Source organism: Hypanus sabinus, chromosome 2 (assembly GCF_030144855.1).
Source record: "Hypanus sabinus isolate sHypSab1 chromosome 2, sHypSab1.hap1, whole genome shotgun sequence".
Taxonomy (NCBI): domain Eukaryota; kingdom Metazoa; phylum Chordata; class Chondrichthyes; order Myliobatiformes; family Dasyatidae; genus Hypanus; species Hypanus sabinus.
In genome coordinates, this window is record NC_082707.1 from 51,821,632 (window position 1) to 51,846,564 (window position 24,933).

Below are 24,933 nucleotides of genomic sequence, written 5' to 3' on the forward strand. Positions count from 1 at the left end.
CCCTTCTAAACATACTTGCTGGAGAAGAATAGCCTTTGTCAGAGAGACGATAGTGACGCCAACAGTCACTGATTGAGCTGCAGAAGTCAGTGGCTGCAACTGGAGCTGAAGTTCATGGCTGTACAATCTGTAAGGCCTTGCACAAAAAGGGTGGCAAGAATGAAGCACCGACTTAAAAATAAAGCATATCCTTGCCCTCAGAGACTACAAAGCATTACTTAAAAGATGCTGTAAAGATATGTGAAAAAAAAAGTCTTGTGCATGGATGAGACTGAAGTGAAATGGAACTTTTGGCCTCAACGCTAAGTGGCATAAATCTCATTACTGCACATCAACCAGGTAACACCATCCCTGCTGTGAAGTATGGTGGAGGTAGCATCATGCAATGGGAATGCTTTTCAGCAGCCGGGACTGGAAATCTGGTCAGGGTTAATGGGAAGATAAACACTACTAAATACTGAGAGATCCTGGAGTAAAAACCTGCTAACCTCTGCCAGAAAGCTTAAAATGAACTTCTTTCAGCTAGGCAACAGCCCAAAGCAACAGTGAAGTGGTTTCAAATGAAGAAAATTGATGGCTTGAGTGGCCCCGTCAGCCTTGACCTTAACCCAATTGAATGTCTCTGGCAAGACCTCAAAGCAAAGCTAATAGATACTTACCCAGAGAGATGACTAACTAATAGCTGAGAGGGGTGGTTCAACTTAGTACTGAACAAAGGGAGTTGCATACTTTTGAACTGCTGATATTTCAGTCTTTTGAATGTTTAGCTTATCATGCTTTACAATTTTTCCTGTTTTTTTGTGGGGGCTCTACTGTGAATAAAAGGAATGTATGATTCACAAATAAAAATTCTCAGTTAAGTTGATCAAAATCCCTGGTTATAGTACTAATTTATGTCAATAAAGGGTTGGGGGTTGAATACTTTTACAAGACATTGTAGTGCCTAGATTTAAAATCGTTCATGTTGTCCTGATTACATTGGAGAACTTTAGGAGTTTTATTTAGTTTTAAGCTAAAAATGAATGGACAGAAAATTTTGGTAGTGGTCCACTCCCCGTCTAAATGTGTTGGTCGCTGAATTGAAGGCGAGCCAAGTGTGCAAGGTGCATTTCTGAAACTACCATTGGGAAATGTAGCTAGGTAACTCTAAATTCTAAAGCTATTGCAAGATCCTGATCAAAATTTGTCCAATCATAGAGTTAAATGGATGCTACGCAAGCTTCTCCTTTCTGTTAGAAGGACCATTGGGAATTGGTGTATTATTGTCACATGTACGGAGATAGAAATATTGTTTTGCCTGTCATCTGCACAGATCATTTTGAAACCTTCATCGAGGCAGAGTCCAAAGGGAAAAGCAGTAACAATGCAGAGAGTAAATGCAGTGGAGGTATACCTAAGGTGCAAGGGCTACGGCAAGGTAGACTGTGGTGTCAAGAGTTACATCTTTATTGTACAATGAGCTAGTTGGTAGGAGAACACTGAATATTGTATGTGTTAAATGTAAAAAAACAGTAATGGTCAGGGACATAACCAAATTTTTGTTTTGGGGAGTGTCTTTGAATACATACCGTTTCCTTTCGATAGATTGCATGCTTGCATTTAGATTTATTAGAGCTTCATGAGTGGATGAAGGATTGAAGTTAATTTGGAATACTTAGATCAGAATTTCTTTTACTCCAATGAATCATTTGCTGACTTTCATGATGTATGCTGGTGATATTAAACCTGATTTCTGATTCTGGATATGTATGTCCTGATCATCCTTGGTATTAGCTGGATCTCGGTGGTCTGCCTTTCCGAATTTCTCTCTAACGTCACATTACGACAGAGTTGTAGAGCATGCAGCCAACAATGTAAGCAGTTTGTCAGGGAGCTATTTTGCAGCATACCTGCAGATCTATTCTTCAAAATGTTGATGTTTTATTATGGCTTATGCCTACAGTTACAGTTGTTTATAATTCTAACCATTGCCCAGAGCCCTATCTTCCCACTTGACTTCGCTCATGATTAGAAATGGAAGTCATTGGCTTTGGCCTATCCAATGACATGTGAAAGCTGACCTTCATACCCAAGTGACTAACGTTGCCATTCTCTTAAGCAATTTGAAGTTCATCTTTAAAGGGCCAACATTTTATTTTTCCACCTTGATTTGATGAACTTTTGAACAACGTGAAAACACATTGGTATCCTCCAGTAGAAGGATTTAAGCGTAGATGCCTATACTTAGTAGACTAATTGGCATGTTGCTCTAGATTCGGAGTGTGAATTTGTTGTGTTGGAGACAAATGCAGAGCTGTTATGTCTATTGTTTTTTCCCAGCCCTGCAACACACATTTGCCAGTGCAATCCCTCTGTGACCAAGCCTGCTGAAAAAGTAATGGGATGAAATTTCATGAGATTACTGTACTCTTAAGTCTTGAGACCTCCTGGTAAAACTCAGGTGTCAGGAAAAACCCATGGAGAATTTCAGGGCTTTTTAAATTTACGGTAATTTTGGAGGTCTGTAGGAGGAAGTTAATTTTCTAAATTAAATGCATAGAATACAAAGTTTTCCGATCTTTATTCCAAGTTTTGAATCAACATTGTTGTTATTCTATTCTAAAAATACCCTGCCCTTCCGTGCATTGGATGAAAATAATTGAATGCTATTGGATGCTGGTTGTATGAGGTTATAAACCTTTGACAATGCTCTGCAGACAAACTAGTCCAAAAATAGATTATTAATGATGCTGTGGTAAGCACCCCGTAGTTGGTGATGTTACACTTTTTCCTAAGGTGTTTTGACGTTCTGTGCCTCCTATCTCCCTTGTTATCTAATTACTCTAGGATTTATTAATGTTTTGAGCCACACAGGTGTGTCATATAGGACAACCATACAAACCATGCTATACCAACATATTAATAATCATGGGATTATAGTTAAGACTGTAGTATTTGATTTATCCAGAGAGTCATTTTGCAATAATTTAACTCTATATCTAAATCCACAAATTGTATATATTTGAAAATCAGCAAAGATTGCAGAAATGCTTCTAGGCAATGGGAATGCTGAATGTGCTCTGTGGGAGCAATTGCATTTTCTACTTTGTTTCTAAAATTTTGTTCCGTTGTCCGTGTAGAATCCGTTTCAGAAGAAAAGCAGAATGCTCACCTGCTGTCCCATTACACGTCCAGTACAAACGACTGCTGTTGAATTTTTCAGTAAATTAATTTCCTCAGAAATGTTAGCATTGGATGGCTGGCAAGTGGCACAACACTTGCAGAAAAGTGCATCAGGAAAGTTCATAGATTAATATAGCATGGAAACAGGCCATTCAGCCCTACTCATACAGTGGGCATGCCTCTGTATTAACCCCATCGCTCAAGTCATAAACTATTCAAGAGTTCATCATCTCAAATGCTATCACTTATATATAAGTGAATAGGAATCGTTCCTATTCAGGAGTTCTCTTTCATTTCTGTCAGTCTCCCAAGCGGTGTATGCTACTCTGAGTGAAGAAGGACTGCTTCATTTTCCCTCTGAATCTCTTCCTCATTGCCATAAAGCTACGTCCTTTACCTCTATCCACCTCTCACATAGGGCAAAGCTTTTTGCAGTCTACCTTGTGTATGCGTCCCAGAATTTTATGCACCTCAATCATGTCCGTTCTTTAACCTCTGCTTCAGGGAGATGAGACCCAGTTGTGAGTGCTTGGAAGAATATCTGAGAAAAAAGTAAAGCCTTGTCAGAGAAGAAAGGTGTTAAAAGCTATAGAAAAGTATTAGGATTATAATACCTGTATTAGAATGTAAATGAGTGTACCTGTTTAGGAGCCTGTACCCATTGTATTTAACTAATCAACTTGGCATCATTCTTAATAGTCTATCTGAGTGAGAAAGTTGAGCACATAATCTGAGGTGACCCTTTGTAGGAGATGATGTTATATTTATCTTTTTGTGCAGATGTCAAACTGAAGACTGTCTATGTATCCCCATTGGTTGATACTACTTCAATAATATACTAAAAATAGTTTCATTAGTTGTCCATGCCCCTGTCACGTGTGGGACTTCTCTGCGTGGGAGATGGGCATTAATTTCACAGACCTATTAGTTATGATTGCTCTTTAGTACAATGAGTTGTATGTGAAATTACTTGTGCGTACTATTGCTGGCTGCTGCATTACTTTAACACTAGTAACAGGTTCTGATCCACTGCTCACATGTATTATGTGGAATTTCTCATGACATATCTATGGGAGTCCTGAATGGAGTTTACTTTGAAATGCATAAGTGAAGCAATATGCTAGAGCAACAAAATAGCAATTTTCAATAAAACATTTTCAACTTGAAATTGCTAACTCCTTGCTGTCTCCACGGATGCGGTGTATATGTGTATATCTCCAGAGTACGTCCAGCTTGTTCTTTTGATGATCATTGTATTACATACCCAAAGAACAATTGATTCTGTCTGTTAGCAGATGCATCTATTTTACAAACAGTTGTTTAAAAGGACCCATGTGTGAAGCAACGACAAGATGTATTATCATAAAGAATACAGAAGTGATCACCACTATTTGGTTCCTATCTCTTCTATGTGGAATTTGTGGCCGTATAGCACCGACTCTATCTCATCAATCAGCTGCTTCACTGTGGTTTAGTAATTAATTGTTTATTGGGATGATCCCTGTGCTTGTCAGAGCACTCAGACAATTCCCTAACATCTCCGTCACTTCCTCTTCTGTGCCCTTTCATTTTAAAGCTGCTGACAGTGCTTTTCAAACAGAGCCCTGAAGTTCTGTGAACAAACTATTTACTGCTTCCCCACTGTAATTTTGTCCAACGATGCTCAGGATATGAACAAAACTGGCACAAAGCACAAACGCCATCATGGATTGCAAGCTCTCTGTCTGAAGATGTTTGTGATGAACAGCCACTTTAAGTTCATGCACATTCCAGACAGACATCAGCAGGTGCTTCCCTTACTGATGTGCATCTGATGCCAGTACACTGCTTTCCCTCATGTGCTGTTGGACAGAACAAGCTTGAAAGCAAATTCACACAGATTACGCCTTGGTTTCAACTTGGTTGACCTCTGCCATGTGAATGTTTCATCAGTCCCCTCCCACAGGCTAGCTTCCCTGGCTTAAATGACTAGGTGCCCTTAGTTCCACTGATTTGCAGGAATCTCTAACCAAAGTACAAGATGGAGAAGGGATATTTGGGGGTGTAGGAAGGAGTAAGAGGAACAATATTGCACCTCTTATTTTAAGACTGAAGGAGTCATTATAAAATGGGAAAGACTTGAACAAATCTCATTGCATGGATTTCAATATAATTACATTCTTCACTTAAATGTTAGTAGAAAAGTAATAAACTCCATCTGACGATCCCTTATATGTTTTGCTGCCTCATTCAATCTTGCACATCACAACAAAACAAAATGCAGCTTTCCCTCCTGTGCAGAGGGGAGTTGTAATGCCCAGGGGCTACCACACAACGTCTGGAGAGAGTGACCTTGCTCCTGCTAATGGTTGCCAAATTTACCATGCAGGCTGAATTTGGGTCCTGACTTTTTCAAATTGTATATTAGTGGTCCTGGAGAGGACAGGGAGCAATTCTTTCATGGAGCGGGAAAAGAAAATCTAATCTGTATTGACTACATGAAGATAATGAGCTACTTAACCTTTGAGCAAAACCCTTTGTATCAGTTTACCTCCACTTGCTCATCCCATTGGGGAAAAAAATGGCAGGTTATACAAAACCACCTGTTGAGCATTCATAAACAAATGTTAGTTTCTACTCTTGGGCATTCAATTCTAATCTCCAGCAAAGTGTTAATTAGTACTGTTGGTCTCAAATTTGGCATCTTACTAGATGTCAACAAAGAGTTGATGCCTGGTGAAGACTCCTGTGAAAATGCAGTGCTGTTGCATGTTTCATTCATTACACAATAAGTTACAATTTCATGACTGAGAATTCAAGTTAATATGTTATAATATAATACAACAGAACAGAGTCTGTCGGGATGTACAAGTGTTTAAATCCAAATACTTAACTAGCTCCCTGAAGCACTCAATAAATTATTGAAATAGTCTGTTTAGAATTTAAGATTAAATATCATTATGCCTAAGCTGTTCTCACAGTGGTTACTGGCTCATTTCACAAGAAAGCAACACTCATCCAACATCGATGGTTCTGTATCCATTTCTTATGCCTCACTCAAATTATTGACGTTAACTTCTAAATTTTGGAATAAGTGCCACTATCTGGTTCTTTGCTTAAGAAGAAACCGCATTGGTGGCGTACTGTGAATAGGCCAACACCAAGCTTCTAGTTGGAATGGCAAAGTTGTGCTCATTTAGTTTTGGTCCCATTTGTGTGCAAGTTTGCAAGCTCTTACTGTGACTGCCCGATTTCCCTCCGGCACTCCTGTTTACCCACACAATCCAAAGACCTGCTGGGCGGCAGGCTCATTGATTGTTGTAGATTACTCCAGAAGCGTGGAGTGGGGTGGAGTTGATGGATATACGAGAGAGAACAGGTTGCAGGAAAGTAGATGGGGAAATGGAACTGAGGGGATGCTCTGAGAGCCGGCTTTGATTTAATGAGCTACATTTGTACATGAACTCCTTCTACATCAGTAGAACGAGACCTTACTGGATGTCTCAGACTGAAGAAATTGTGCCTAAACTTGAGCAATCAAGGATATGACACCTTTTAAAATGGATTATAAGTAATGCAGTTGTACTTCAGTTAATTGATTTTGAAGTTGATTCACTGTCATTTTGAACAAATAGGCATGGATCTCTCCTGCCAGAATTCATAAATCATATTTAAAGCAAGTTTGATATTATCAAATTTACATTGTAAGTGATTGATTTTACATCCTTCAGCAAGATCATTTAAATTTATGACATACTTCAAAGATGCATATTTATATTTGCATTCTTTAGCTGTGACTTCCTGTTACTTCTAGAACCTTTTAAAGAGCTGGTTTAAGTAATCTACATACAATAAATAAAAATTAATGTACTGGGTGACCTGGAGCCCTAAATTTAGTTTGTGTTGGTTGTAGCTCTTCATGTCCAACTGAAGAATAATGACATAGCAAGTCAGTGACTACATTGATACATGAATTAATCATAAACTCACAAAAGTCTGCAGATGCTGGAAATCCAAAGTAACACACTCAAAATGCTGGAGGAACTCAGCAGGGTGAGGCAGTATCTATAGAAATGAACATATAGATACTTTATTGGTCCCAAAGGAAATTACAGGGTCACAATAGCATTCCAAGTGCACAGATGGACAAATATTAGAAGAGAAGTAAGAAAGAATAAAAAAAAAGTTGCCTTATTTGCCTAAGTTGCCAAATAGTCTACCAGGAGGTGGTCGTCACTTCTCTGGCTATATGTTATAGAGCCCGATGGCCAAGGGTAAGAATGATTCTCATGTAGCGCTCTTTTGAACAGAGCAGTTGTCTTAGTGTATTACTAAAAGTGCTGCTCTGTTCAGCCAAGGTGGCATGCAAAGTGTGAGAAACATTGTCCAGAATTACCAGGATTTTTCTACCACAGGTTCCAGTGTGTCCAGTTTGACTCCTATAACAGAGCCAGCCTTTATTGAGTCTGTTTCAGAGGAGGTAGTCGACATTTCGGGCTGAGACCCTCCTCCAGGACTCAAATTGTTATTACAAATACATGCCTGTAATTAAACCAATTTCACATGTTTTCTTAGCCATGGCAGATGGAGTATGTTTCAAACACATAAATGTGTTTTGTTAAGTGTTTAATTATTTAATGAAAAAATAATTTAAAATATAATCCTATTTTGTGCTTGAGTATCTGGAGGAAGTGAAGATGGGAGTCGATGTTCAGGTTGGTTTGTGTGATGGACAGGACTGAGTTCAGTCTCTGTAATTTCGGGTGGTCTTGAGCAGAACAGCTATCATACAGTGCTGTGCATCTGGAAAAGACGCTTTCTATGGTGTATCTTTAAAAATTGGTGAAGATCATTGGAGACCATGCCAAGTTTCCTCTTACTTTTGAGATCTGGCTTACTAGGGTGGTATCGCCCTCAGAATGGTAAATGCTGTTGGGGTGTAATTTGACACACAGTCGTGACTGCATAGCAGGGATTCCTGACCTTGTTCATGCCGTGGACCACTACCATTAAGCAAGGTGTCTGTGACCCTTAGTGTGTAGGGATTGTAGTAATGGGCAAGAGGCACAAAATGCTGGAGGAACTTACCAGGTTAGGCAGCATCTATAGACATAACTAAACAGCTGGCCAAGACCCTTCTTCTGGACAATGACGGGAAAGGGAAGATGCCAGAATATAAAAGGTTGGGGAGGAGAAGGAGAATAGCTAGACAGTGATAGGTGAAGCCAGGTGGGTAGAAGAGGTAAGGGGCTGGAGAGAAAGGAACTGGATAGGAGAGGAGAGTGGACCATAGGAGATGAGGAAGGAGGAGCGGTCGCAGGAGGAGGTAAGGGGCCAGAGTGGGGAATAAAAGAAGAGGGAGGGAAAATTATTTTTTTACTGGAAGGAGAAGACATGTCATCCAGTTGGACATGTTACTCCTACCCAGGTGTTGCCCCTCCACCCTGAGGGTAGCTTCGTTGTGGCACGAGGAGGCAATGGGCCAACAAGTCCGAATGGAAATTGAAATTAAAATATTTGGCCACTGGAATATTCCACTTTTGGTGGATGGAGCAGAGGTGCTGGACGAGTGGTCTGCCAATTTATGACAGGTTTCACCAGTGCAGAGGAGGCCGCATCAGCATTGGATATGATAGCCCACCTCAGCAGATTTGCAGGTGAAGTGTTGCCTCATCTAGAAGGACTTTTTGTGGGCCTGAATGGAGGTGTATGGGTAGGTGTAGGTGTGTTGGTGCGTGGCCAAGTGGTTAAGGCTTTGGACTAGTGATCTGAAGGTCACTAGTTCGAGCCTCAGCCAAGGCAGCGTGTGTGTGCTTGAGCAAGGCACTTAACCACACTGCTCTGCATGTTTATAACCCAGCGGCAGTTGTTGCAGTATGGACAAGAGAAAATAAGCCTTCAGCTGCTTACGAGGTTAAGTGCCGGGAGGAACATTAGTGGGGAGGGAAGACTGGATAAGGGAATCACAGAGGGAGTGATCCCTGTGGGAAGTGGGCCGAGGGGGGGGGGGTTGTGGAGGTGAACATGTGTTTAGTGGTAGGATCCCTTTGGAGATGGTGGAAGTTGTGGAGAATGTTGCATTGAATGCGGCGGCTCATGCGGTGGTAGAAAAGAACAAGAGGAACTCTATCATGGTTAAGGTGCAGGGAAGATAGGGTGAGTGCAGATGTTCAGAGAAATGGAGGAGATGCATGTGAGGGCAGCAATAATGATGTCCTAATGTCCTGGAAAGGAGAGCTTCACATATTCCTGTGGCAGAGCCGAAACAACTGAGAAAATGGAATAATATTTGGGAAGAGGTCTACTGAAAATAACCATGGGAATTCAAGTCAAGTCACTTTTTGTTGTCATTTTGACCATAACTGTTGGCACAGTACACAGTAAAAACGAGACAAGGTTTTTCAAGACCATAGTGCTACATGAAACAGTACAAAAACTACACTGAACTATGTAAAAACAAAACAGGAAAAAGAACTACACTAGACTACAGACCTACCCAGGACTGCATAAAGTGCACAGAACAGTGCAAGCATTACAATAAATAATAAACAAGACAATAGGCACAGTAGAGGGCAGTAAGTTGGTGTCAGTCCAGGCTCTGGATATTGAGGAGTCTGATGGCTTGGGGGAAGAAACTGTTACATAGTCTGGTCATGAGAGCCCAAATGCTTCTGTGCCTTTTCCCAGATGGCAGGAGGGAAAAGAGTTTGTATGAGGGGGGGGGGGGGGTCTTTTATAATGCTGTTTGCTTTGTGGATGCAGTGTGTAGTGTAAATGTCTGTAATGGCAGGAAGAGAGTCCCCGATGATCTTCTCAGCTGACCTCACTATCCGCTGCAGGGTCTTGCGATCTGAGATGGTGCAATTTCTGAACCAGGCAGTGATGCAGCTGCTCAGGATGCTCTCAATACAACCCCTATAGAATGTGATGAGGATGGGGGGGGGGGGGGGGGGGGTCGGAGATGGACTTTCTTCAGCCTTCACAGAAAGTAGAAACGCTGCTGGGCTTTCTTTGCTATGAAGCTGGTGTTGAGGGACCAGTTGAGATTCTCCGCCAGGTAAACCATCAAGAAATTTGGTGCTCTTAACGATCTCTGCCGAGGAGCCGTCGATGTTCAACGGAGAGTGGTTGCTCTGTGCCCTCCTGAAGTCAACAACCATCTCTTTTGTTCACATTCAGAGAGAGGTTGTTGGCTGTGCACCAGTCCATTAGCCGCTGCACCTCCTTTCTGTACACTGACTCGTCGTTCTTGCTGATGGTAAGTGTATAGAAGTTGTTAGTTGACATCTTGTCTTCAGAGGTGGGGACAAGGAGATTGAGAAAAGGAAGGGTGGTGTCAAAAATGGATCAAGGGAACTTAAGGGCAGGGTGGAAGTTGGAGGCAAAGGTGATGAAATTGACGAGCTCAGCATGGGTGCAGGAAGCAGCACTAATGAAGCCCCCAATGTAGAGGAGGAAAAGTTGGAACATAGGCAGTTTTGCAGAGCCAACAAAAAGGCAGGCATAGCTGGGGCCCATGCAGGTGCCCATGGCTACCCCTCAAGTCTGGAGAAAGTCGGAGGAGCCAAAATAAATTTTGTTGAGGGAGAGGACCAGTTTTGCCAGATGGAGGGTGTTGGTGGAGGAGAATGGTCTAATGTAGGTGGCTTTGTTGTCCATCTGTTCCAGAGATGAGTTTTGGGCCAGGGAGATGGAACCTACCATGGGCCTGTTTCTGCAATAGGGGAACTGCAGTGAGTCAGAGCTGCCCTGACCAACCTGTCAAAGCACTTCATCATGGTGGACGTCAGAGCCACTGGGTGATCATCACTGAGGCATGTTATGTTATTTTTTCCCCACCGGGATGATAGTGGTCTTAAAATAGAAAGGAACCTCAAAATGGAGTAGCAAGAGGTTAAATATATCAAAGAATATTCCTGTCAGCTGGTCTTTGCAGGATCTGAGGACTTCAACAGGGCCAGTCCCTTCACACAGAATTACCCTTTGGAAGGGCCACCATCAACGATTATAAGACAGTCATGGGTACAGGTGCATCAACGTTTGTCAGGACAATTGGCATCACTCCATTTACCTTCTGTTCAAGCATTAGGATGCATTGTTCTCATCAGGGAGGGATGCTGTCTGTCTCCACTTTGTAGCCTGTTACAGCATGCAAGACTTGGCACAGATGGTGGCTGGGCTAGGACTCCAGCTTGGACTGCTGTTGTCTCTTGGCATTCCTGATGGTTCTGCGAAGGTCATACTTAGATTTCCTGTACATGTTAGGGTCGCCTGACTTGAACACCTCAGATTTCAGTAAGGACTGGATCTTTCAGTTCGTCCGTGGTTTCTATTTGGAAACACGCAAATTGAATTCCGTGGCATGTAGTCCTCTAAACACCTACTGATGAAGCTGTGACAGCACTGGCATATTCATTTAGGTAGACGGCTGAGTCTGCACATCAATTGCAGTCTTTCCATGTCATTACCACTGAAGTTCATTGACGTTGTCTTGGTACTCCAAGTTGGCCTGGTCTAACTTTCTTCAGTTTCCCATTGCACAGGCAACAAGATCACAGAATGACACAGAAATAGTTGTGGCAGGAAGAGCCTGGTCAAATTTTCCAAGTGATGCAAAATGACCTTGAAGTAATTATTATGATGTTCAGAAAAAAATATCCAGCAAAATAATTTTTCAACTGCATAACGCTGGAAAAAAATACCGCACTTGGACTTGCAGGCAAAATTCATCAAACCTAAACAGTAGGCATTCAGCTTTGCTGCAAAAGAGCAGGGTGGTCATGCTGCAACTATACAGGGTACTGGAGAGGCCGCTCCTGGAGTACTGTGTGCAGTTCCGGTCTCCATACTTGAGGAAGGATATACTGGCTTTGGAGGCAGTGCAGAGGAGGTTCACCAGGTTGTTTCCAGGGATGGGTTAACCTATGAGGAGAGATTGAGTCGCCTGGGACTATACTCTCTGGAGTTCAGAAGAATGAGAGGGGATCTTATAGAAACATACAAAATTTTGAAAGGGTTTGATATGATAAAAGTAGGAAAGTTGTTTCCATTGATAGGTGAGACGAGAACTAGGGGATGTTGCCTCAAGATTCAGGGGAGAAGATTTAGGATGGAGATGAGGAGAAACTGTTTTTCCCAGAGAGTGGTGAATCTGTGGATATCTCTGCCCAGGGAAACAGTTGAGGCTCCTTCACTAAATATATTTAAGATACAGTTCGATAGATTTTTACATAGTAGGAGAATTAAGGGTTATGGGGAAAAGACCGGTAGATGGAGCTGAGTTTACAGACAGATCAGCCATGATCTTATTGAATGGCAGGGCAGGCTCGATGGGCTGGATGGCCTACTCCTGCTCCTATTTCTTATGTTCTCATGTAAAATTAGAATTTTTACGCTATTCCATAGCTGAATAATTTGTCTGATCCATTGGTTTTATCTAAAATAGTTCATCCATTGTACTGATTATGTTATAGAACTAAGACATTTGCAAGTCCCAATATTCTTTTACTTTAAACAATGTATATAATATTCAAAAAAATTAAAGGTGTATTATAAACTACAACACTTTCAAAATTCAGTGATGTTAAATGATTTTTACATTCGTGAATGAGGAAATTACTTGATCTACAGAAATTATTTAACACATAATGCTTAGTATGACATGGCCAGACTCTCAAAATCCTTAAGTTAGTTCAGTGATTCTTTTGGTTATTTTGCTCTTCTGGTATCTTCAATTATTCAATTAAAAAATTGAAACGTTGCGTTATGTTGAAATGAAGGTTTGTGCAATTTTGACACATTGTATTTATTTGTTTTAATAAGGATATGATACTTGCTAAAATTCCAAGTATATGTTCACAAGATTTTGTTTTTCCAGTGGATGAGATAAATTGAAAATCGTGTATACCAGATCTTTAACTGAGTCAATCATGGTATATAATCAAATTCTTGTGCACCTTTAGCAAGATGGATAATGAAAATCTGAGGTAGAATTTGATTCACATCTGTATCTGATAGATGTGATTTTTAAAAAGTAATTTCATTTCAAATAGGTAAAATCCAGAGAATAAAATATCTAATCATCAGATTTGATATATTCCGTAATATTTCTTTGCAGTTTGTGTGCCATGAAGTTCCACCCACTGTACAATGCTTTTTTTTTCTGGCCTCAGGCCAAAATGGATGCTCTTTGTCTCTTGATCATCTTTGGCGAACAGTTATATGGTTAATATTAGTGGTGTGGAAACAAAATTTTGTACGTTTCCATTGTTCACTTCATGCTTTGGTTACAAAAAGTGCTGCTTTTACAAATTTTTTTCAGATTGTTATAAAGATGATAGTGTGACAAAAATGTTGAAAAGAAAATTATAAATTTAACAGTAAAACCTTAAAGTCTCCTGACACAAGTCATTGTTGATTTCACTGTTGTAGGGGAAAGGCGCTAGGGCTGCAGATAAGGGTGTTACCATGGTGATGAAGGAGATACCGAGGGAGGAGTCTGGAGAAGGAAAACCCCTCCTTACTGTGACATCACAGGTGGGAAGCATCATGCCAACATCAAGTTGGCATGTGGTCATTCAGTCACGAGCTGAATGTATGAGAGAAAAAATTACAATAAAACAGTAAGATTAAAAACCTGTCCTTAAAAATTATTAATTGGGTAAATACTGATGTAATGTCCAACTAATGTTTGCCTAACTGCCATTATTAACATCCATCCCCATCCTCTGTTACTTGCTTTCAAATCATGTTACCAGTGGCAGCCATTCTTTGGAATGTTTGAGGGATATGGCTGTCCATAACCTTCTCAAATGTTCTGCTTGGTTTTGCAAAGATATTGAGAGAAATATCCTGGATTAAAGTGAAGTCTGAACCTAGTTGTGATGCTGAAATTTTAATTTCAGAGATGTTACTTGAAGTTGAACTTCAATACAATAACATCAATTTAACCTTTAATAGTACATAATTGGGTTTATTAAAAAGGAACTCTACAAAATGTAATCTGATTTAAAGCACAAAAAGCAATTCATTTTACCCAGCAACATCAAAGTCTTTAATTTTAATTTCCGGATTTTAAATGTTTTGTTTTCATTCACATTCGTGATGGCTCATTTTAGCAATACTTCTTGATATTTATATGCAGTGTGGTCTTTATTTTACGTATTACTGACATTGTTTTATCTGGCACAAAATAAATGTACTTTTTAATGTACCAAAATTCTTGTTGTACATCTATATATCCCTACATGTATCTGAAGAGGCGTAAAATACAAACTGATCTCTGTTAAATGCCTGTTTTGTTTTTTAAGCTTTTCAATTAATTTCATTTGAGAAGAATGCAACTAATTACTTGGCTTTTTCTTACATAACAAGAGTGTAGTTATAACAGCAAGAAGATTGCTGCTGAAAGTCTGTCTAATTGCAGCAAACACTGCAACTTCTTCATCAGGAATCAGGCATGACAGAGTTAAAGCTACTGCCACATGCCGTTTGTTTCCAGCATAGCTTGAGCTATAGTGTCCGTGCCCCCTACAGGGTCACCAGACTAAGTAGTGTCTGTAAGTCAGCAATTACTCTGCAGCTGCAAGTCATTCTGGATCCAGACTGGTTTCCATACGGTGCTAACCATGAGAGGCTCGACTGAGGGCTTAGGCTAAGATTAAGTCTTGAATCTTTCAAGTCAAGTGAGGCTGTCATTTTTGCTGTTATGGCATGTGACACAAGGATTATTTTGAGGATCCAAGAGCTCTGCATTCCTCATTGATTGTCCCTACCTCACATTTGTCTTGGAAATCAAATAAATAAAAATGCCTAAAACAAAACCAAGCTATTGAGTGCTACCATTCCTATTTAAAGCTATATTGACACAATTGAATTGATTAAAAACTATGCTGAAATGTATTAGAACTCCACTCAAACTTTATGCATTAAGCAGGATTACTTTTTTAAACAAAACTTTAGGCCAAAAAAAGATGTTTGTGAATTGACAACTAACCCAGAATCTTAGATGCACCTTCTGTTCTCAGCATGTCCTTTCAAAAATCAAGAAGATAATGAAGTAGAAACTGGACCCCACTGAATTTTGTTTTGCGTAGATTGGAGGCAAAAAAGAGCCTCCAATGTCTCTCTACTCCAAAGACACCTGAAAGATTTGATTATCTAAAGCAGCTGTTTGTTACCAATTGGTCTAATGTGTATCCCAAGACCTCTTTCCAAAACTTATTAGAAGAGAATAGAGTACCATATCTTTTTGACTTGATTTATTAGTTTCTACTACAGTTTAACTAATGGTCAGTTAGTAGGGTTAACAGACCCATCACAAAGTTGCTTAGACCTTTTTCCAGACATGCCATGACACTCGAGGTCCAATTCTAGTTGCAATCCGACCCATTTTCTGACCCATTTAAGCTAACTTCTCAGCCAATAACATTTACAACACAAAAGGGAGTCAATTTTGCAAGGGCTGTTTATGTTTCTGCCCATAAGACAGGAGCAGAATTAGGGCGTACATCCTATCCTGCTCCAGCATTCCATCATGGCAGATTTATTGTCTCTCTCAGCCCCATTCTCCTGCCTTCTCCCCAAAACCTTTGATGCTCTTACCCAATATACCCAATGATTTGGTCTCCACAGGCAAATGTGGCAATGAGTTCCACAGAATCACCACCTTCTGGCTAAAAATTCTTCCACATCTCTGTTATAAAGGGACATCATAGGAACATAAGAAATAGGAGCAGGAGTAGGCCATCTGGCCCATCAAGCCTGCCTCACCATTCCGTAAGATCTGGCCATCCTTTTACTCTGAGGCTATGCCCTCTGATCCTAGACTCGCTCACATACACTTACTTGGGCCTTTCAAAATTCAGTAGGTTTCATTCTTCTAAACTTGAGCATGCTGGCCCAGAGCTATCAAATGCTCCTCATACATTAACCCTTTCATTCCTGAGATTATTCCTGTAAACCTTCTCTGGACCCTCTCCGATGCCAGTACAACCTTCCTTGGATATGGAGTCCCAAACCGCTCTCAGTATCTGAAATATATTCTGATCAATGCCTTGTAAAGTCTCACCATTACATCCTTGCTTTAAAATTCTAATCCTCTCGAAAGGAATGCTAACATTGCATTTGCCTTTCTTGCCATTAACTCAAAATGCAAGTTAACTTTTGGGGAATACTGCAAGTTCCTCTGAATTCGCTCCCCATTTATAAAATAGTCTATGTCATTATTCCTTCTATCAAAGTGCATGACCATACACTTCTCTAAACACCTGCCACTTTTTTAACCTATCCAAATCCTTCTGCAAATTCCCTGCTTCCTCAATACCACCAGCCCCTCCACTTAGCTGTATATATGTGTTAAATTTTATTTGCAAAATGTGTTAAAATGTTATTCATTCTCTGATATTCTTTATGTAAACTTTTATTAATTTAAAATGTTTGACTCTCATATATACTTGGGAACTAGGTAGTGTAATGAGTTCATCATTCTTTCTCTCAGCGTTCAGAAGTAACTCAGACAAAACAGTTGTAAATACCATAAAATTAACCAAATTGTGGTAGTTTCATTGCTTTTCAGAGTGAATTTGAGTCTAAAGTATATCTTGTCACGAATTTAATTAAGCTAATTTGGCAGTCTTGCTAACTGAGGTAACAAATGATTGCTATGAAGTGATTAAAATCATGTTGGAGTAGTCTGGAGCTAAGTCATGTGGTTACACAAAAGGTTATGAGGAATTTTAACTGAACATGAAGTATTTTAAAATTCTGAAACCAGGTTACAAGATCTTGTTATTAACCCTGACAATTGTTCCCATGGAGTGTTTTTTTTTATCCATGATGGAAAAATTGTTTCTCATTCTCTGTAATCTCAAAAGATACTAATGAGATCTCGGCAAAGATTGATATTTTGCTGGGAAATTATCAATAAAGTTAATTGCCATGAAAATAGTGGAATTATTCAAGTTATAAGCAAATTTTACAGGTGTTTTCCCTATATTTGCAAAACATATCTCTGCTGTGCTCTAACAGTAGTTTAAGGTTAAACAACTCCACTTGCATCTTAACTAAATTCTGTAGCTTGTGATGGTTTTGATTTTTCTGTCTATAAAGTTCTGAACTCGAATTAAGATTTTAAGACCTATCTGATGTAGATAGTTATGGGTGCCCTCACTAAAGAGAGGTTATACTGTAGCCACCTGCACTTCAAAGGCTAGATCACTTCCCTGTTTATCCTCCATGGCAAGTTTAGCTGCCAACACCTGTTATTTGAGCATTGGGTCCTCCCTCCCTACCTAGAAGGAGACACTTCCAGCTAGCAAAGTAGTTTAAACACAATTCATTTATTTTTAGTGATATGTTTAAACTTAGGTAAAATTCTTAAACACATTTAAAACTCGGAGGATATCTATCTTAAAAGATTTTCAAATTACAAACTATTTTGAAAACAAAGAACTTCCAAAACACACATACAATTTGTGTAGGCTAAAAAGACATACCAACTGGCTGCAGCCAAATGAGTCATCTGTCACAGAAATTGAAGGTAGAGGAATGGATTCTAGTCATCTAGCTGTTGTCATGATTCTTGTTGTTTCTTGACCATTTCTAACAAGCCTAACTGCTCACTAATTTTTATACTGTTTTTTTTTATATGCTGGGTGACTTCACGCAGATGTTTAGAAGCTTCTGGGACAGAGATCCCAGGCACCCAAAATTAATGCTGTGAGGGCTGACTCTCTGAACACACTAATATCCCAACTACTGATAGATCAGCTATTTCATGTGCTAAGTGCTGGTATCAATCTGGTCTGCTACCTTCCTTGAACTAAATAACTTAGCCAGTGTTGTCTAGTTTGATGCAATTAACATAACCCCATTGTTTTACACTGCAGTCAGCCCTGTGCCGTGTGCTTGTTGCCTGTGCTCGATGCACAGAGCTGTTTGCTTTCAAAGTTCTTCTTTTTACTTCAGACTGAATATTGCTTGCAATTTACATTGAGAACAGAAGACTGGTTCTTGTTTATGACAAGAAGCTGAACAATGAATATTGATTGGAAGCTTAACTTACTCAGAAACAACTTTGATCCCTGGAAGTGTCAGCTGATGTGCTTAAAAAGCTGAGCTTGGCAAAAAGAGTGTTTCCCCCCCCCCCCACCTTCCCGGGACTATGGATATCCATCACAAGTCCTACCCAATTAAAAATAAATGTGAAGCTAATGAAATCTTCATGTATTAATCTCTGTATTAAATTTCATTTTAACATTTGGAGTCCTGTGGTCTGATGTCACTGCTGAGTGAGATTCTGAGATTTGGCAGATCTGAGAGTAGGAACTGTGGTTAGGTTTACTGGTTAGCCATTGTTAAGAAGGGGATTGGCAGTGCTTATTTCAAAGTGTGTGTCTGTGTGTGTTTGTGCTTGTCTGTCTGTTATTTTGTTTCTCTCTCATATTTTCTAAATGCCAGTAAGATTCAGGTGACGGTAATCAAAGCCATTGAGTTTGCCTAAAAACTGGTTTCAAGAGCCATTAATTTGATTTCTTTCGTCTTTAGAAGTAAAATCAATTTAAGCTTGGGTGAGGAAAGACACTTAATTTTTGGCAAAATATAAATAACAAGTTTAATGATTGTACTTGGGCACTCACAACATTTTTCTCAATTAATGTTTACAATTAATAAATTTAAATAATGATGATTAAATGTATACCATTAATGCCTTCTGTTATGTTTGAAATTGATTTGTACAATGTACAGATATAGTTATTTTATCAAGTCAAAATAACCAAAGAGTAGTGAAGTCTGAAGTATTTAAAGTGAGTGGATGAGAGTGATGCCCTGGAAATGCTGTGCACTGCACAAGCCCAGACTACACCTTCTGAATTCACCCCCACTCCACCCCTCTCCCCCCCCCCCCCCCCGGCGTTCGCTCCACATTTGTTCCTGCCCCATTTCAGCATTCTAAAAGCACTTTTTTTAAAAACTTGGATATTACTGTTCTGCTGAGTATGATTGTTCTTTAGTTTTCAATGTTACAAGTAGAAGCTAAGATTATTTTTTATTTTCTAACAGTTCCAGAGATTGAAGTGACTGGTTACCATCATAACATCCATGTGATGCTTGAAGGACATTTGACTGATTATCTGCCTCATCATTAAGTTAGCTGCAGCCTGAAGCGTAGATACAATTTCCCTTTCTTTTAGCTCATCATTGTTCATTTACCTTAATGTGCTAATGAATTAATGTGCATTTTGAGCATTTTGAAACAGTTTTCTAAATTGTTAGTATCCCTGTTCGTGTTTCTCTTTGTTAACTTGTGAGTTTTATTAATGCACATTCAATTGATGAGAGCAAATAATTCTTTTTACAAGTAGTTCATTCAAAGCTTTAATAACACACACAAGTAAGTTGTACGCAAATTTAGAATGGCTAGATGAGGAAACCATATAGTTCCTGACTTCTGCTTTCATGGATCAAATTTCAAACTTGTTTTACTGAAACGTGTACTTGTTTACCTGCTGTTTTAATTTAAAAACTCTGTATATAATAGGTCCAGCTTAACATAACCATGTTCCATTTATATTTAAATTTTACCTAATATAATTATAAAATTCACAAATAATAGGAAATTTAATACTTTCCCTGACTTTGTATTTCAAAAAAGCTTGCCTTCCCTTTTATCGGATTACTTGTTTTCCTTTCTGTAAATAGTCGTCTATTTTTAATTAAGCAATTTTATTTTGCTTCATTGGTACACCTAAACAACAATGTACAAGTGTCATTTCAGATGTTTCTTTCTTTTTCCAGAGAATTGGTTCATATACTAAAATGAAAATGTTTAAGCCTGCAGCTATGGACCAGATTACTTGTGTTACACAGGGACAGTGTTGATTCTGTTATTGGGTAAAATGAACAAATCGGATTATTCACCTATATATACATTACTTTAGAGAATTGGAAATAATGTAAAATGTGCAGTTGATCTAATTTCCTTTCCAGGTTATCTAAAATCAAAATTATCCCTGTGGTATGCTGGTTAGTATTCTGGTTGTTAATCCTTTCTCAGTTATACTCACTTTATCCTTTCAAGAACTTTTTTGCAGAAATGTTGAAGTACTCTTTATATTTGATATGGTCCAGGTAAACTTGTGATTGAGAATGCAGTGAAATATCCCAAGAAATACAAATATGAATTAAGACTTAAGACAAGTTTAAGATCAGAGTTAAAGAAATTACATTTAATAAGTTGATACCATTGTATATAGTCGAATAACTTGGGTAATTGTGTTTGATTGAAACTACAAAAAGCGTAACCTAAAATGGGTTAGGGCCTAGGTTTTAAAAATGGGGTTAAACAGGTTGATCCAGGAAAGAGCGAATTAAAATTAAAGTTCTGTAGCCTAGGAAATATGGCAGTTTGAAAATTATATTAAACAGTGCATGCTGGTTTTTTGAGGGCCAGACAATGCATGATCTATAATGCGTAAGGCCGTGATGTTGTATGCAACAAAGTGGGCCTTCAACACCTGAAGGTGTTTGGTAAAGTAAATGCAAAAATGGAATGTCAGGGAGAAAGCTTTCAATTGGAGACCTGTTGTGTATTTAATATTTCAGTAATATTGTAAAAATATTGCTTGATTAAGCATTTTTTGCTTACATGCATTGCGTATTCAATGTAAAAGTACATAAAATACGTTATTAAGCTGCTGCGTCATACGTACACACCTCTTTTAAAGCAAATACAAAGTTATACTCGCAATCCCAGCTCCATTGTTTTCCTTTCAATTAGTTTTTATGTTGGAAACATAACAATGAGGAAGTTTTAAATGAACCTGAGACGACTACTGACCTGTTGAAACACAGCGAAAAATAGTTTAAAAAAAAGAGCAGCATGTTTTTTTTTCCCTTCGGATCAGCATGTTTCCTTTGCAAAAAGAAAGGCAATCGAGTTAAGGGCAGAAAATCGAAGAATTTATGGGTTGATATACAGTAAGTACTAGGTAATAATAATCACAAATAAAATAAAAAGCAGAAATGGCAGGCTATATCAGTAAGATAAATTTGTTCATTTGCACAAAAGGCAACTACCTGCTGAATGTGAAACAAATTGGACAGTATTTTAATCCAAAAGGACTAGCTGCTGAGAAGCGGGTGCCCATTTTGCATTGGGTTTACAGGCATACAGTTTGTTTAGGAGATTGACAACTCCAACCAAACCAGCCAAAGTGAGATTTGCTGTATCATGAAAGTAATGCAGGAATACTTAAAAGTGAAGCTATTTTTGATTGCAGAAAGCTTTAGATTTCATAAGCAGAATCAAAAGGAAGGGAAATCAATTTCAGTGTATGTGGTTAAATTGAAGAGATTGTCTGAGCGTTAAGTTTGTTAATGACCTTAATGATGAACTGAGATTTTTTTTTTAACAAGAAAGCATTCCTATACAGCTCCTATTGGAAGCACAAGTTACATTTAAAAGAGCATTTGAAGTAACAATCAATGGAAAAAGCAGACAGAGGTGCAATTGAGTTGCAGTCAGGAATGAAACTGAGTGTGAACAAAATTGCAGTTGTCTCACCAGAAACTGACCTGGTGGAACAGATTGTGTTACCGTTGTGGCAGAGGTTCACGTGCACCAAACCAATGCAGGTTTAAAAGCAAACTTGCAAAATGTGCAACAAAGTAGGACACAAACAAAGAACATGTTGGGCAGACAAAAATAAGTGGTCTGCATAGAGAAGAGAAAAAGATGAATTAAAAAGTCGAGTTGCATTTTCAAAAAGAGCACTAATCTACGTGCTGTTGTTGAAAAATCTGATAATGAGAGTGACACGGAACTGGGTACTGGCTTGGCTGTTTCAGTCATTCCACAGAATGACTTTGAATGGCATTTCAAAGATACTGAACTGAAGCCTCCATATATTCAAGAAAAAAAATACTGGAGAAAAGCTCACACCTGTGGGAATGACATTCGTAACAGTGAAATACAGCAACCAGAAAGCCTGACTGGACTCGTCTGTGGTAAAACAGGAGGGCCAGCATTGTGGGTTCATCAGTGGCTGAGACAACTCCAACTTGATTAGAGATCCACCCACATTTGCATGCCCCATACTCTGCAACAGAATCAACTGAAATAAACTTAAGAAAAGTACTGGATGATGCCACACCCAGGATAGCAGTGGAAAACACAAATAGTGTTAAATAAAAATGCCATACCCAAGTTTTACAAAGCCTGTCTTGTTCCTTATACCTGTCTTGTTCCTTATACCTGTCTTGTTCCTTATACCTGTCTTGTTCCTTATACCTGTCTTGTTCCTTATACCTGTCTTGTTCCTTATACCTGTCTTGTTCCTTATACCTGTCTTGTTCCTTTTACCTGTCTTGTTCCTTTTACCTGTCTTGTTCCTTTTACCTGTCTTGTTCCTTTTACCTGTCTTGTTCCTTATACCTGTCTTGTTCCTTATACCTGTCTTGTTCCTTATACCTGTCTTGTTCCTTTTACCTGTCTTGTTCCTTTTACCTGTCTTGTTCCTTTTACCTGTCTTGTTCCTTTTACCTGTCTTGTTCCTTTTACCTGTCTTGTTCCTTTTACCTGTCTTGTTCCTCCTTTTACCTGTCTTGTTCCTTCTTTTACCTGTCTTGTTCCTTCTTTTACCTGTCTTGTTCCTTCTTTTACCTGTCTTGTTCCTTTTACCTGTCTTGTTCCTTTTACCTGTCTTGTTCCTTTTACCTGTCTTGTTCCTTATACCTGTCTTGTTCCTTATACCTGTCTTGTTCCTTATACCTGTCTTGTTCCTTATACCTGTCTTGTTCCTTATACCTGTCTTGTTCCTTATACCTGTCTTGTTCCTTATACCTGTCTTGTTCCTTATACCTGTCTTGTTCCTTTTACCTGTCTTGTTCCTTTTACCTGTCTTGTTCCTTTTACCTGTCTTGTTCCTTTTACCTGTCTTGTTCCTTTTACCTGTCTTGTTCCTTTTACCTGTCTTGTTCCTTTTACCTGTCTTGTTCCTTTTACCTGTCTTGTTCCTTTTACCTGTCTTGTTCCTTTTACCTGTCTTGTTCCTTTTACCTGTCTTGTTCCTTATACCTGTCTTGTTCCTTATACCTGTCTTGTTCCTTATACCTGTCTTGTTCCTTATACCTGTCTTGTTCCTTATACCTGTCTTGTTCCTTATACCTGTCTTGTTCCTTATACCTGTCTTGTTCCTTATACCTGTCTTGTTCCTTATACCTGTCTTGTTCCTTATACCTGTCTTGTTCCTTATACCTGTCTTGTTCCTTATACCTGTCTTGTTCCTTTTACCTGTCTTGTTCCTTATACCTGTCCTGATAAAGTAGCCAGTGAGCTAGATTGCATGGAGGCTGAAGGAATTCTTTCCAAGGTTGAGTGGAGCCCATGGGCAACACCGTTGGTACCGGTAGACAAGAAGAGCGGGTTTGTCAGGATCTGGTGATTTTTAAGGTCACCATCATCCCGGTCCAGGATAGAGGACATTTTTGCAAACCATTCTGGAGGGAAACACTTAAGCAAAATGGACTTGGCTGAAGCCTACTACAGATGAAGATGGAAGAAGACTCCAAAGTGTTTCTCACCATAAAGACTCAGAAGTGGCTTTATTGCTATAGTAGGCTTGATTTTTTTTTTGGAGTAGCATCTGCACCTGCATTCTGGCAGAAAGCTACGGACCACAGTTTGTTGCGGGACAGTTTCAGTCATTCCTGAAAATGAATGGAATGACACATATTACTTCTGCACTGTACCACCCAGCTACAAATGGCTTGGCGGAAAGGTTTGTCTAGAGTCTGTAGAATGTACTATGGGCAATGACATCAAAGCGCACTCCACTGACACTGAATCAGAAGCCTTCCAATTTCCTCCTTGCATATCGCAGTGCAGGACACTCCACAACCAACAACTCATCAGCTGTGTGGTTCCTGGGTTGTCCCTTGTACTCATGCTTGGATATCCTTAAACCCAATCTCAGTAGGAGGATGCAGGACAAACAGCTGAGACAAATAGAAGGTTCCTTAAACAAGGAGTCCTGGACATGCACTTTCAAAAAGAGCACTACAGAGGTAATCAAAAGTGTGTTACTCAGATCAAGAATAGAAATGGACCACTCTCCTACACAGTGGAGATTGCGTCTGACATCATCTGGAGACGTCACTCTGACTCATTAATCAGTTGAGGAGAGCAGAGTCAATTGTTAGGGAAGAATTGTAGCCCGAGGCTGTTGAAACAACTTCCTGCAGTCTCAGAGCCAACTCCTACAACCACCCAGAGAGGGCCTTGGAATCTGAGATTGATTCACAGCCACAAGTCTCACCTGCCAAGCAGAGTGATCCCCCTTGTTAGCAAAGATGTTATCCAACAAGAGTAAGAAATCCTCCACAATGTTTAAATCTTTAGGCCTGAATGGGACAACTTAAAGTTTACTATGCTGTGGATGTTTATGTAGTAGTTGCTATCTGAGTGATTCCAATGACAGGCATTAGCCATGGCTGCATGGACATAAACCTTGGAAGTAGCAAACAGATGTGTGTTGGACACCAGTGTGTCTAATCAAGTTTCTACATATGTACTTTAACACAAGTCCTTGCAGCTGTCCTGTTGTTAAAATTGTTTCATACTCTTCAAGGTTAAAGTACAATGTAGTACATATTTTAGGCCTATCTTATGTTGATTTGATGCTATTAATATGTTCAAAGTAGTTAACTCCAGAGTCAAGTTAACATTGAGAAAGGATGAGCTTAGGAACTAATAGTATACCAATTATCACATACCATTTTTGAAAAAGTGTC

At 39.3% G+C, this 24,933-nt stretch overlaps 1 protein-coding gene across 4 annotated transcripts in view; it reads left to right on the forward strand.

The window, feature by feature from the left end:
• pex5la (peroxisomal biogenesis factor 5-like a) overlaps nucleotides 1–24,933 on the forward strand; it is a 163,691-nt gene that overhangs the window by 36,741 nt on the left and 102,017 nt on the right. For 3 of the 4 annotated variants that reach the window (XM_059945808.1, XM_059945813.1, XM_059945820.1), the window contains exon 2: nucleotides 13,573–13,677. The exons of the other annotated variant lie outside the window; for it this stretch is intronic. In XM_059945808.1, the coding sequence (XP_059801791.1) occupies nucleotides 13,573–13,677 (105 nt within the window). The remainder of the gene's footprint in view (nucleotides 1–13,572; nucleotides 13,678–24,933) is intronic. 4 annotated transcript variants of the gene reach the window in all.